This window comes from Bos grunniens, chromosome 24, assembly GCF_055505025.1.
Source record: "Bos grunniens cultivar Pamir isolate PY7600 chromosome 24, Bosgru_T2T1.0, whole genome shotgun sequence".
Taxonomy (NCBI): Eukaryota; Metazoa; Chordata; class Mammalia; order Artiodactyla; family Bovidae; genus Bos; species Bos grunniens.
Window position 1 is genome coordinate 34,883,773 of NC_141188.1, and position 14,815 is coordinate 34,898,587.

A 14,815-nucleotide genomic window follows, 5' to 3' on the forward strand; every position below is an offset into this window, starting at 1 on the left:
TCTAGAGTAACAGTTAATGACTGTGAAAGGGCCTCTCTGCACCTCTGATGCGGGCCCAAGTGCTGTACATGACGCCTGGGGGCCGAGGCACAAATTGTCTCCAACAGCTCGTAACCCCTAAGCCATTCCTTGGCTCTACCTTGTGAAGTGGGTCTCGCTGCCAGCTGATGGCCTGCCCGAGGTGAACTTGGCTTCGCCTCAGAGCAAAACAAATGTGCATTTCCTAGCCACACACTGACCGGAGGGACAGCAGCCAGGAACATGCGGAGCAGAGGGGCAAAGAGAATTTGTGTTAATTGTACCGCCTGTGGAAAAGCCACACACATGTGCACAATGAGAAGCTGACAGATTGAACGCTGGCGGACACCCACCCTGGCCATGTTACCCTCACTGTGATCTTTTCTTTTCTTTTCTTGTTTTTTATGTGGGCCATTTTTAAAGTCTTTATTGAATTTGTTACAGTATTGTTTATGGTTTTGGTTTTGGTTTACCGGCCACAAGGCACGTGGGATCTTAGCTCCCCAACTGGGGATGGAACCCGTACTCCCTGCATTGGAAAGTCATCTTAACCATTGGACCACTGAGGAAGTCCCCTTTAATTTGGCGGGGCCCTGGTCATGTTACTGGAGGAGACCCAGGTTCAATCCCTGGGTCGGGAAGATCCCCTGGAGATGGGAATGGCTCCCCACTTCAGTATCCTTACCTGGAGAAGTCCATGGACAGAGGAGCCTGGTAAGCTACAGTGCATGGGGCCACAAAGAGTTGGACACGACTCAGTGACTTTCACTCACATGCTTATATGGAGGAATTGTACCTCTCAGATTTTCATGCATGCAAATGTCCGTGGAACCTTGTTGAGATGCAGATTCTACATGTGTCACAAGGCCCCAGGGGATGCTGACGCCCTGATCCTCAGACCACACTTTGAGCAGCAAGATGGAAGGAGGAGATGATACATAGCACCATCCTCGCCAGGTGTGTCTTCAGGGTTCAGTCAGCCCTGTTTTTGCAGACTTTCTAGAATATCTATCTAGAAGTCTTGATGCAGTGTGGGTTGTCAGAGCTAGCACTTCCTGCTTGGGCAGTAAGAGGACCATGCCCTTCAATGATTATTTTCTTCTCTTAGAGCTTTTTGGCTCATCTGTTGCCTTGCACTTGCCCTCCTGGAAGCCACGTTTACACTTGCGTTGACAATATGTGACCCAGATTTATCGTGTGGATGTTTCCTCCCCTGTCGGGCCCTCAGCTGGGACCTGGCCAGCAACTGTCCTGACAGCCCCCAGATGAACTCAGGCTGTCTCTGGAGGAGGGGAGACCCCCAGAAACCTCTCTCTTTCAAGAACTCCTTCTATTGCTGGACAGATACTTCAATTAATGGGTAACAGAACTACTTGGCTCAAACCTGCTCAGTCCCAGCCCACCCCGCCTCCTCACGTGCAGACTGCAAGGGAGCCGAGAAGGCTTCAGGGAGAATGAGTTATAGAGGCAGCCAGGGTGTGGGGGGTGAGGGCTGGCCATTCAGTACTGCACTGGAAATGTCTGGGAGAGACAGTTCAGCGGTGAGGGCAGTAACCAGACCTATGTGCTGCTGGGATACGCAGGGGACTGGCACCTTCTGCCACCCCTGTGCCTGCATCAGCAAAGCAGGGTTGTGCTATGGAGCAGTTTGTGTAGGGTAAGGGGTGGCCCCAAATGGGCCTGCTGGGTGGACCACAGAAAGAACAGAGGAGTTTCTGATCAGGAAAAACAGCCAAGGAAAATAAACAGCTTTGTGTTGTGTGTGGGTTGCTTGCTTGAGGGTAGGTTTGACTGAGCAGGGGGAGGGTGTGGGTAGAAGGGAAAGGAGGGACCCTACTAAGTGTCACTGGGCTGAGGTTCCAAGGCTTTTAGGGGGCGGGAGACTGACCCTTCCTGGCAGGGCACACAGTGGGGCCCATGGCTTCGGGACAGGCTGGCTGCTTTACTGGCTTCGGGCTCTAACAAGACTTCACAGGCCATCAGAAGAGAGGCACCCCTGGTCCACGAGGCCAGGCTGGGGAAGCTAAGTCAGGTGGAGCGGCTTCCTGCTGTCCGACGGGCACATGGCTGTGGTGGGCTTCCCCACACACGTGGCCTTTGGGAGAACTGCAGGGGCTTCAGGGAGCCCTTCAGGGAGCAGGGCCTGCAAGGGGCCTGAACTTGCTCCTGTGGTGGAGGGTAGAAGGGGGCAGAGCCTCAGGATCTTCTAGAATAGTCTGCCTTCTCTCCACACAGGCTCAGGCTGCCTCCACGACTCTGGACCAAAGGCCGAGCGAGGATGGGAAGTGACTGGAAGGCGCCAAGTCACAGGGAGGCTCCAGCAGTGACCCTGGTCCCCTAGTCTCCACCTGGTTCTCCCTTCCCTTCAGAAAGCTCATCAAATGGACAGGAAATAGAGAGACCTCTGGACAACATCTTTTGTTCTAAGCCTCCCGCCCAACTAAATTAAAACCAATGAACGCCTCACTTAACAGACCCACAGGTCAAAATAAACTTTTAAATTAAGTCTTAAAAAAAATAGACCCACAACTTTGTAAGTCTACCTTCTAAATGCCCAAATCCAAACTGGCCCAAACCGAAGAATGTTAGCCTGACTTTAAGACAGGGGGAGGCTGCAGGGTGTAGCCCAACACACATCTGAGCTGGTGGCCTGTGTCACCCATTGGACGTCCCCCCAAGCTTGGCAGGAGACTCAAGGTGGAGGGACGGCAGGCAGCCACCTGGAGGCAATTTCTAAATGCAAGTGACCTGGCTTCTATGTAAGGCCTTGCACCTGAAGAACTTCCCTGGTGGCTCAGATGGTAAAGAATCCACCTGCAATGCAGGAGACCTGGCTTCAATCCCTAGGTCAGGAAGATCCCCTGGAGAAGGGAATGGTTACCCACTCTAGTATTCTTGCCTGGAGAACTCCAAGGACAGAGGAACCTGGTGGGCTACAATCCATGAGGTCATAGAGTCAGACATGACTGAGTGACTAACACTTTCAACTAGTAATTGACGAATCAGGCCAAAGAGGTCACGTTCATCATACCTCTTGACAAAATCATCTCACAACTGAACGCAGTTAAGGAAATCTGTTTGCAAAATATTTAGGACTAAACTTGGTTGCATGTCCTGTGTGCTCTCTCCCTCACCACTCTTTGAATTCCTCCAACCTGTGACTGTCAGATTCTTTCAAACCCTGCTAAGTAAAGCTGGGTACACTCTGTTCCCCCATCATCCCTTCTCTGGGATGAGATGCTCTGAATCTGTATGTGGGATTGACGTGGAGCTGGTGGCATCTGCAAGGCAGGGTGAGGGGTGACTGCTGAGACTTACATGTCTACACATACATGGGTAGAGAAATCATAAAATATTTTAATTCTCTTTTTGCAGGGCCACAGGCTTCCTTGTGTCAGGTGAATCCCAGCAGGCACCTCTCTCTGGCAGCTACGAGGTGATGACATGTTGAGGGGCCTCCGTACAGGTCGCCCCAGTTAATCGGTACAAGTTGCAATGAAACCTCTGCACTAACAGCCCCGGGGACATGGTGACGCTAAGAGTTGCTGCCTCTTTGATTGACTTAACCTCAGCTCAAGACGCAGTTTGTCTCAGCTGTCAAAAAGTCTCGAAACACCAATCATGCATCTTACCCCTATTCTGGATTTTATAAAACACTTTATATATATACATATATATATAGATATAGATAGATAGCACAAGAAATGTGCCTGCGATGCACTCTAACATAGAGCACAGGAATACACCCCACGGAGCCCAACCCCAGCGTGTCCACAGGAGAAAAGTGCGAAGGTTCAATGCACACACGAGGTGTGACAGTGGAAAGGTGCAGAGTGCCGCGCCACACCTCTCCACGCGGCCCATCTGACGGTGACAGCTTGTCACCTCTGTCCCGCTAGTGGTGATGGGAGCAGGAACAGAACCTCTGTGATTAGGATATCCATGTGGTTTGGACAGAGTGATGGTTATCCAGAGATTTATCTAGAAATAACTGTTGAAGGTCAGTATGCCTCCAGGCTGGGGTCCGTGGGTGGGGCTGGCTTTGCAGATGGAGGCTGATTCGGCATCTCTCAAACACACAGACTCTCACACTTCTCCATACACTCCTCCGAGGGAAAGTGCACTTCCAACAGCGGCTACAAAAATAGGTTGGCACGCTCTTTTGATACAGTGAGGGAATCTTCTAGAAGCTTTCCCCCTACTTCCACAAATTCTCTTCCCAGATCTGCTCTAGAACTTCGCACTCCGACTTGGAACGGGTCCAGAGAGAAGGCCCTGGACCACGCCTGCAAGGTCTGGGTGTGGCTGCGAGGAAGTCCCAGAGGGGCCAGCAAGGGACTTGTACTCGTGCTAGGGGGCAGCCATCTTCTGGACCGGTCTCCCCTTCCTGGTTGAGCAGTAATCTGCTCACTGCCCATCTCGTCTGGCCAGATGAAAGACTCCCTGAAAAGTTCCTGGTACGGCTTCTGTACAGAAACAAATGTTGAGAGGAAAAAAAGTTTGCTCTGTTGAGCTCTAGTTTTGCATTTCCAGTAGTAAGGCGCTACCACTCCGGGCTCAGAAGAAATGGTCCCCGGCCCTCCCAGGAGGCCTGTGCTAGGAGCTCTGGACCAGGCGTCTGTAGTGGGGCATAACTTCGTGCTCTGGGAGGTGAAGGGCAAACTCCAAGGCCACCAGCACTGGGAACTCAAAGGCAATCAGTTCTCGTCGATTCAGCCGGAACTTCTCTTCCAGTTTCTGCAAAAAAATGTAAGAAAACCAAAAGGCTTTTAGCCTTGAAATAAAAATCCTAGGTTTTCTCCATGTGTAGTCTCTATATCCATCAGCCAGCATTTACAGAGAACCCCGTTATGGGCAAGACTGTGGAGGAAGAAAGGGAGGTGTCAGCTGTGTTTCCTGCTCACAGTCCTAGGGCAGAAGGACTCATACCTCCTGAGGATTCACAGGCTGCCGGGAGCCTGACATACATCCCATGACTTCATTTAATCCCTCAATAATCTTACGGTGTCAGTGGTTTTTCAAATTATTTATTTATTTATCTGGCTTCACCAGGTCGTAGTTGCAGCATGTGGGATCTAGTTCCCTGGCCAGGGATCAAACCACGGCCCCTTGCTGTGGGAGCATGGAGTCTTAGCCACTGGGCCACCAGAGAAGTCCCTGAATACACTGAATTTTAAAACAGGCATGCATATAACTGTCCAAGAAGGTCAGTGTTTCCTTGCTTTGATGACATTCTACTTTAAAAGCAAGGACATCGAAAAGTCTACAAACAATAAATGCTGGAGAGAGTGTGGAGAAAATGAACACTCCTACATTGTTGGTGGGAATGGAAACTGGTACAACCACTATGGTGAACAGAACGGAGGTTCTTTAAAAAACTAAAAACAGAGCTACCATTAGACCCAGCAACCCCATTCCCAGGCATATACCCAGAGGAAATCATAATTCAAAAAGATACATGCATACCAGTGTTCACTGCAGTGCTATTTACAATAGCTAAGACATGGAAGCAACCTAAGCGTCCATCAGCAGAGGAATGGATAAAGAAGACGTGGTACACACATACAATGGAATATTACCCAGCCATAAAAAGAAGGAAATAATGCTATTTGCAGCAAAATGGGTGGACCTAGAGATTGTCTTACTGAGTGAAGTCGGCCAGAGAAAGACAAGTAACATGATATTGCTTGTACGTGGAATCTAAAAAAAATGCTAAGGTTCATTTGTACAAAATGTACATTACGTACAAAACAGAAAGAGTGAAAACAAACCTATAATTACTGGGGGAGAAAGGAAGGGAGTAAGGCAGTGGGAGATTTTGATTGACATATACACACTACTTCATATAACACAGATAAATTACAAGGACCTGCTGTATAGCACAGGGAACTCTACTCAATACTTCTGTAATGGCCTATATGGAAAAAGAGTGGATACTATGTATATGTGGGGGCTTCTTAGGTGGTGCTAGTGGTAAAGAACCTGCCTGCCAATGCAGAAGACATAAATGATGCAGGTTCGATCCCTGGGTCGGGAAGATCCCCGGAGGACAAAAAGGAAACCCACTCCAGTACTCTTGCCTGGAAAATCCCATGGACAGAGGAGCCTGGTGGGCTACAGTCCACAGAGCTGCAGAGTCAGACACGACTAAAGTGACTTAGCGTGCACACACGCACAGACTGTGAATAACTGATTCACTTCGCTGTACACCTGAAACTAACACATTGAAGATCAACTATACCCAGATAAAAAAATTTTTTAAAATAAAAGAAAGATATTACCACTTAATCAAGCCCATGCCCTTCCCCAAAAAGGAGGTGGCCGAGGTCACAGGAGGCCAAGGTGTGTTGAGCCAATGTGACTGATGGACACTGTTGGTCACAATGCCCACAAGACCCCTGGCCATCACAGTGGCTTCTGTGGCTTTTAGAATAAGCTCACCCCTCTCAGTGCCTGAATATGGATTTTTATGGCCAGACCCAATACTAGGGATCTCCCATCTCTCTGTTCTAAGACAGCCCAAGATGTGGGGTCTGACATTTGCTGCAGAAGGGCCAATCTCATGGTCCTGGTCCCTCAGCTGGTACTAAAGATCAGAATTCTCCCAGGCAGGGTCACCAGTCAGGCTTTCTGAGAGACCAGTGCTGGCCTGGAGCATGTGCTCCCACTCCAGCCAATCAGGACTCAGGCCACTTACGTCAATTAAATGCTTGACTTCATGCTTTTTGAGGTCGCTTCCGATTTTGGCCGCTAAGAGCACGCAGGCACCGGCACAAAGCTTCCGGTTCTGTTTGTTCAGTTTTCCCTTGAGGGCGAGCTTCTCAAAGTAGACAAAGGCCATAGCCACCGTGGGCTCCTCGAGGCCACAGTCCTCCTGAGCGAGCTTCCGCATCTCTCGTTTCAGGCTACAGAAAAGGGGGAAAGAGGGAAGAGTCTTGTTAGAATATGGAGTTTCAGAGGACTGCAAAGAAAAAGACTATCCTGTCTTGAAAGCATCTTCTCTTTCTCAATCTCAAAAGGGTGATGTGGAATGGGAGTCGATCTCTATAAGCAAGATTTATGTTATATGTGGGCAACACACTTAAGAGATCAAACCAGTCAATCCTAAAGGAAATCAACCCTGAATATTCATTGGAAGGACTGATGCTGAAGCTGAAGCTCCAATACTTTGGCCACTTGATGCAAAGAGCCAACTCCTTGGAAAAGACCCTGATGCTGGAAAAGATTAATGGCAAGAGGAGAAGGGGGTGACAGAGAATGGGATGATTGGATGGCATCATTGACTCAATTAACATGAGTTTGAGCAAACTCCGAGATAGTGAAGGACCAGGGAAGCCTGGCGTGCTGCAGTCCATGGGGTTGCAAGGAGTCGGACCGGACTTAGTGGCTGAACAACAACAACAGACTTAAGTCATTGGGACTTTGAACCCTTCTCTGTTGGTTAGCCTGTATGAGACCATGTCGGTTCAGGACCATGGTGAACTCAAGTGGACAGCTGAGGGTCTGGAAAGTCTGGAAATGGAATAGAGCCGTTCACAGTGACAGGAGGAAACAAAGGTCATTCCAGAGAGATAGTCACTGAGATAAATTAGGTACTTGGTATCAGCTCTGCTGAAGATCACTTATGGCCACTAACTATGGCAGAAGAGGCCTTTGACTAAGAGTGCAGCAACCAGGGGAGGGAGGCCCCCGAGGGAGGGGACATATGTATACCTATGACTGATTCATACTGATGTATGGCAGAAACCAACACAAGATTGTAAAGCAATTATCCTCTAATTTGTTCTTGTTCAGTTGCTTGGTCATGTCCAGCTCTTTGTGACCCCATAGATTGTAGCATGCCGGGCTTCCCTGTCCTTCACCATCTCCCGGAACTTGCTCAAACTCATGTCCATTGAGTTGGTGATGCCATCTAACCATCTCATCCTCTGTTGCTCCCTTCTTTCCCAGCATCAGGGTCTTTTCCAATGAGTCAGCTCTTCTCATCAGGTAGCCAAAATTAAAAATAAATAACATTTTTAAAAAAGGGTGCAGCAACCAACATTCCTATGAGAATTGCCTGGCCAGCCGACCAAGTATGAATAGTTAATTTTTCTTACTTCTTGACTCGGAACATGCCAGAATCAAATCAGTATTGGGATACGTACTCACATGTAGGTTGGCACATGTTCCAACACTGTATTTGTGTATAGTTTAGCCTCCATTACCTACCACACACACACACACACACACACTCTCTCAAATCTTGGCACACAGTCACCACAACACAGGTCAGCTTCTCTCCAGCCCAGCAAGACCGGCAGATGTGGGTCACCGCAAGGCCGATCCAATCCTCTGCAGGGGAAATTGGGGCCTGATTTTGCTTTGGCTGTTTTGCTGATGGCTTACAGATAGGGCTTGGCTGTCACCTCTGGACGGACGACTGTGGGTAGAGTTATCTCAAACCCTATAATGCCAGCTCTTTTCTGTTTTGCCTGCATTTAAGGAAGCAGGGGACCGAACGTTTCCTATTCTGACTTTTCCATAACATAAATCTTACTGAACTGTGAGCCACAGAGAGTATGAAATGATTCCTTCATGAGCAACCTCCTCCCCCACGCCCTGATCCTTGTCAGCTCGTGTCCAGCCTCCCTCGGCTCTCACACTTCCGGGCGCTGGTCAGCCAGCATCGGACGAGCCTCTTTAATTAGAGCTGAACATGACCTGTTTCACTTCCCCAGAACAACAGAAGAGCCGGCATACAAAGAGTGAGCTGAGGATGTGCTGGGGGAAGGGCCTGGGGGGAAGTTCAGGTGGGGGCCCAGCCCCAGTGTGCGTGTGCGCTTGGCTGTGTCCGACTCTTTGCGACCCTCTGGACTGCAGCCGGCCAGGCTCCTCTGTCCGTCGGATTTTCCATCCCCACCTACCTCCGAATTTTGCTGAGTGTTAACTTAATGTGAGGGAACTTCTCCTTGAAGGTCTCGTTCATGTCCTTCTTGAGATCGGAGGGCTTCACGTAGTCAATCACTGTGGTCTGAAACAGATCGGGCCATGTGAGTCACTCCTTAAAATACGGGTCATGGGTCATAATCACGTGCAAGTCACAGCCAACTTCTAACACCCCCACCACCAGCAACAGGGAACCCAGGCCAGAGCCATCTCGAGGGCTCCACCGGATGCAGGAGCCCGTTGAGGCAGGACCGCTGCAGGTGGATGGAAACAAAAGCCCAGTCACCAGCAGGACCCAGCGACATTTAGAAACCCTGGCCGCCAGAGTCAGTGCTTGGCAGACAGTCACGAGGTTTGTGATGATGTGAGCAGGTTCAAGCAAAGACACTCCATCTTTCGTTGGGTGCCAAAGCCGGGTGAGTCCCCAGTGAGGATATTCCAGGAGCTGGAGGTGGGATGGGGGATGACTGGATCTCACCCATCTGTCTTACGTGTAGATACATGCAATGCTTCTTTCCACCTTTTTTTGGTGTATGGGATACTAGTTCCCTGATCAGGGATGGAAATTGGGCCCCCTGCAGTGGAAGCATGGAGTTTTAATCACTTGAACTGCCAGGGAAGTCTCAGCACAACACTTCTCTTGAAAGAAGCCTCCCACTGCCGAAAGAAAAGTTTTCAAGTGCCTTCCAGCCACTCTAACCTTATGGAGGAGGAAACAGAGGGTCAGAGAGGTGACCAAGCTTGTCCCCACTGAGGAAGGGCGCACTGCTTTCCTGTTCTGAATCAGACTGAAAGAGTAGTGGTTAGTAGCAGCCAGGAGCAGCTCCAGGCAGCTGAAGGTGGAAAGGGTTGGGGGGCAGAGGCTGGAGGCTCCATGTCCAGCGAGTCAGGCAACTTGCAAAAAGTGGCTTAACCTCCCTGAGCCTCACCCTCCTCTTTGCTGCAGAAGATAAGAATCTGCTTCACAGATTTCTCTCAAAGACCGAACAAAGAGAACCCAATGTATCTAAAGCACAGTGGAGAATTTTATCGAGAAGACAACAGGGAGATGGCAGCCAACTGGGCTGTGCTCCTGTTCCACTGCTGCTAAGTCACTTCAGTCGTGTCTGACTCTGTGCAACCCCATAGACGGCAGCCCACCAGGCTCTGCCGTCCCTGGGACTCTCCAGGTAAGAACACTGGAGTGGGTTGCCATTTCCTTCTCCAATGCATGAAAGTGAAAAGTCAAAGTGAAGTTGCTCAGTCGTGTCCGACTCTTCGAGACCCCATGGACTAAAGCCTACCAGACTCCTCCATCCATGGGATTTTCCAGGCAAGAGTACTGGAGTGGGGTGCCATTGCCTTCTCCGCCTGTTCCACTGAGTCAGTGTCTAAGGGCGGGGCCTTGCTCTTAGCACTGTGATCTTGCCCAGGTGGTTTTTATGCAAATCAGATCCTCCTTTGCCTCGCCTGCAATGTTACTTCTGCAGGATCATCTTCCCTATGTCCCCAGGTGGACTTGCCTAAATCCTAGTCATCCCCCTTCGCTATACGCTATAGCTTAGATAGCCAATCCCCTTCCAGACACGGCGCTGTCCTTCCCAATTCCTTCGCAGCTAGGATTCCACACACAATTCCAGTTCCTCTGGGGTGACGCACTGGTGTTAGAAAGCAGAGTGGAAGCAGAGGCTGGGCTTCTGTTCTTTCTGCTGCCAAGAGGAGTGGTGGCAGAAGCCCTGGAGTCCCAGTTTCCATTCTGTGGGTGTGGACCACAGCAGGGCAGCATGGATCCAGAGCTGGCAGCAGTGGCAGCGTCCTGACCATGCAGGTGGCAGGACTGTCATATCTGGAGCTGATGGCTGGTGCACATTCCCCTGGTGACCTGGTTCTGCAGTACAGTTTGGGGATCATTCCTGAAATCCCAATTCAGGCTGTTTCATCAGCCTCCCCAGTGACGACAGGCCATTTAGTACCCTGTAAAAAATGCCTTTCTTCTTAAACTAGCTTGAGTGGATGCTGCACTTCATAACTGAACCAGCAGACACTGTCCTCGTTGATGGCATTTACCCCTATTGTAACAGGACATCTCTGGGGGGACATGGGATGACAGCAGAGCTGTTTCCCCTAAAGGCACTAATGTCATCTCTTCACTGCAGCCCTGGGGACCTCCCACGCCACTTCCTGACCAGCTCTAGCTTTAAAACAACCCAGTGAACAGCAACAACCCAGCCCAGCTTGCAGCCTTGAAGGTGGGGCCAGGAGGGCTCAGGCCATCCCAAGTCTGGACCTCACAGGAGAGGTCCTTTATTTTTACATGCAGCCTCATTCTAGCTCTTAGGGGTACAGAGCTAGGGGCTTATTTTTCCTGGTGGCAGGATGAGTGGATATGTATATTTGTTTCCACACTGGACACTTGAGAGGAGGGTAGAGGGAAGGCCAGTGAGTTGATGCTATGAGACCCTTGGCCCCCAGTGAGGGCTGCACATGATCAAGCCCTCAAATTCATTTTCTTGGTGGCAGAATTCTGAATCCTGGCTCTGCCACCCGAAGTTGCAGAGGTGGCCTTCCCTGATGCCTTCTGGGGGAGGTTTCCAGCCACTCGACATCTGGGCACCAGTGCAGGCGGTTTCAGCTCCCTGTGCCTGCTTCTTCCTCTGGCTTCTCTGTCACATGCTTTACGTTGATGGTTGCGGGGCACCAGCTGTGCAGGCTGCTCGCGATCAGGTGCTTGGGGCACGCAATCGTGGTGGCTGCATGGGCGGCCCCCAAAGTGACAGTCTGCTCCCAGGCCCTTGCCCACACAGCGTGCCTGTGGGCCACAGTTCCAGGCTGGCCCAGGCGCCAAGTACAGGAAGCCTTGCTCAGAGCCCAGGAAGACCCTGCAGTCAGATTTCAGAGGACAACAGGCCTCGCTGTCCTCAGCCCTGGTTCCCTTGAGGGAACACTTTCTGGGAACATAGCAGCTATGGTCCCGTGTGTCTTGAGGGAGCCTACGACAGCCTCTAGAGGCTGACCTCCCCACATTCCCTCCCCCTCCCTAGAGACAGCTGTCCTCTTCCCGGTGATGGGGGTGAGCCGAGGGGGCAGTACTCAAGGCTGAGTTGCAGTGCGACCCCAGCCACTCACTTGTTCTGGCTCGTGTGTGTATGGTATGTGTGTGCGTGTGCATGCTCAGTCATGTCCAACTTTGCGACCCCATGGACTGTAGCCCGCCAGGCTCCTCTGTCCATGGAATTTTCCAGGCAAGAATACTGGACTGGATTGCCATTGCCTTCTTCAGGAGATCTTCCCAATCCGATCCAGGGATCGAACCCTTATCTCTTGTTTCCTGCATTGGTAGGCGAGTTCTTGACCACTAGCGCCACCTGCGAAGCCCAAGCCTCAAGAGAGAATGAATTAACCAGGAGGCCCATGCTTTGTTCCAAGTCGCCTCTCCCTCTAATTGCGTAGTTTATGAAGACTCGCACCCAGACCCAAGTCTGGGTTTTGCCACTGCACGTGCATTCCTAGGAATCAAACTGCTAGTAAATGGGCTGTGGGCCCCTCCTGGCCTGGGACAGAGCAGGTGGCCACTGTGTTCAGTGCCATCAAATTCCCGGCCAGGGGATTGGCCAAGTGCAGGGGTCCTTGTGGCCCCAGCAATGGCCAACGGCTGGGCCAGGCAGGCTATGTGAGGGACAGGCAGCGCCATCCTTGGCGCCCACAATTTGCAGAGGAGGGGTGAGAGATGGCTTCCGTGTGCTTTCTCACAGCTGCTTGGTTGCAGGGACGCTGTGTGTGCACAGATGCAGAAAGAAGAAGGGAGGTCAGCTGGGAGGAGGAGACCATCCAAAACGCAGAAGGTCCAGGGGTATGCAATTCAGAAAGGAGCCCTGCTGGGCCTGCCCTGCCGGGTACAATGGCAGAGTTAGGGAGGCCAGCCTGGGGCTGATGCCCGCACCCCTTCTGAGATAACAGGAAAGGGCGGTAAGGCCACAACCTAGTGATCCAGTTGGAAGGATCTACCACATCTACTGGAGACGCTGAGACACCTTTGCTTTATTCAGAAACAAAGGCTTGACTCATCCTGAGAGAAGGGAGGGAGCCTCCATGAGGAGCTAAATGTGGGCCCGGTTCTGGCCCACAGCAGCCGCCACGATGTCCCAAGGTAAGGGTCTCTCGGGGTGAGGGTAGGGGGCAAGCAGCGGGGAAAGCGAGGCAGTGTGTCAAGGGGGGCACTTGGCCCAGGAGCAGTGCTGGAATGAGGGGCTTGGAGCTAACAGGTTGCTGCTCTGATTCCCAGAGAAACAACAGAAAAGGTGCTTCCACCCGGGGCCTGGTAGGGTCCCCTTCCTTCCGCCTCCACTTCCGGGCCTCACACCTCCCTGGGAATTCTCAGGGCAGCTCTGAACAGACGTTAGCTTGCAGTTGAAGCTGCTAGTGCTCGCCTCTGGGTGGGAGGAGCCCCCGGGGGCAGGAACATTCCAAAGGAGCCAGGTTCCAGCCGCAGGGCTGCCTGTCACCCAGGAGGCACGGGTGAGCTGTGCAGCCACCCCTTCACCCTGAATCTCACTTTCCAGGGCCTGTGACTCGGAGGATACAGGCAGTGATGGGTGCAACTCTTTTGACACCTAGAGCCACGGCCTCCACAGCACTCACCCGCTGTCCACAGGGCTCCAAGCCCAACTGGGCATCAGAAAGCAGACATGCCGTGCTCGCTAAGGAAAGCGGAGCCCCAGCCCTGCATGACATCTCTGAAACCACACACAGCCGGGCATTCCAGCTGCTCTCTGTTTACGCCTTTTCCCTGTGCTGTGTGCTCTGTGCTCAGTCCCGTCTGACTCTCTGTGACTCTGTGGACCGTAGCCCATCAGGCTCCTTTGCCCATGGGATTCTCCAGGCAAAACTACTAGAGGGGGTTACCATTTCCCCCTTCAGCGGATCTTCCCTGACCCAGGGATCGAACCCACATCTCCTACATTGGGAGGCAGGTTCTCTACCACTGTGCCATGAAGGGAGAGGAAAGCAAGTCACAAAGAAACTTCAGGAATGAGGGCACAGGCAACACAGCCTGGGGCTGCATTTGTTGCTATTTCTACCCACCGATTTCAAACACAGGATTCTGGATCTAACCTCTGTCCTGTCCCCTGAAGGGGAGCAGCTCTTCAGGCTCTCTCACTGAAATGAAATGCATTGCTTCGAGGAAAGCCACACAGGGAAAGCTGCCTTTGTCAGAATTACACCATCACGTGGGCTGGGCAGGTGTGCAAAGCATGTCCACAGTCTCAGATATGTGACAGGCATTCACGTGGTACCACAGAAACTTCTAGAGTCCTGCCTCCACCCTCTAAGCCTCAGGCAACCACTAATGTACTTTCTGTCTCCATAGACTTGCCTATGGTGGATATTTCATGAAGATGGAATCATGCACTGACACTGTGGAGATGTGGCCCCCGAGGTCACACCCAGCCAGCTTGCATTTGGATGTACTTCTAAATACTCGCTTCTTAAGACGGTGGTCAGAGCACGAGCTGATGCCCGTGTGTGCAGTGTCATGGTCAAACTCATAGTGTGATAATCGAAAATCTGACACAAATACAGAGAAAGGGAGCAGATGCTACAACACCTCGGGTGAAACCTAAAACAATGTTTCACATTAGTTTTACAAGAAAAAACAGATTAAAAAAAAACCCAAACCACAATACTGATGCATGCTGCCACATAGATAACCCTTGAAAATGTAAGTGAAAGAGGCCAGAGGCAAACGGCCACATGGTTGCACAATTTTGTGAATATACTAAAAACCACTGAATTGCACACTTTAAAGAAGTGAGTTGTACAATACGTGAATTACTATATAACTAATAAAGCTCTGGGGCTTCCCAGATGACTCAGTGGTAATGAATCCGCC

The 14,815-nt window shown here is 51.1% G+C and overlaps 1 protein-coding gene and 1 long non-coding RNA gene across 3 annotated transcripts in view; one reads left to right on the forward strand and one right to left on the reverse strand.

Moving 5' to 3' along the window:
* Positions 1–839: 839 nt before the first annotated feature.
* On the forward strand, positions 840–2,536 carry LOC147346032 (uncharacterized). Its single transcript, XR_015153823.1, has 2 exons — positions 840–975; positions 2,254–2,536. It is a non-coding gene; the product is annotated as an uncharacterized LOC147346032 (long non-coding RNA).
* Positions 2,537–3,655: 1,119 nt separating this feature from the next.
* CABLES1 (Cdk5 and Abl enzyme substrate 1) overlaps positions 3,656–14,815 on the reverse strand; it is a 102,150-nt gene continuing 90,990 nt past the window's right edge. For both annotated transcript variants that reach the window (XM_086372974.1, XM_086372973.1), the window contains 3 exons: positions 8,925–9,031; positions 6,716–6,923; positions 3,656–4,755 (listed from right to left, as the gene is read on the reverse strand). In XM_086372974.1, coding sequence (XP_086229100.1) covers positions 4,615–4,755; positions 6,716–6,923; positions 8,925–9,031 — 456 coding nt within the window. In that variant the 3' untranslated portion in view covers positions 3,656–4,614. The remainder of the gene's footprint in view (positions 4,756–6,715; positions 6,924–8,924; positions 9,032–14,815) is intronic.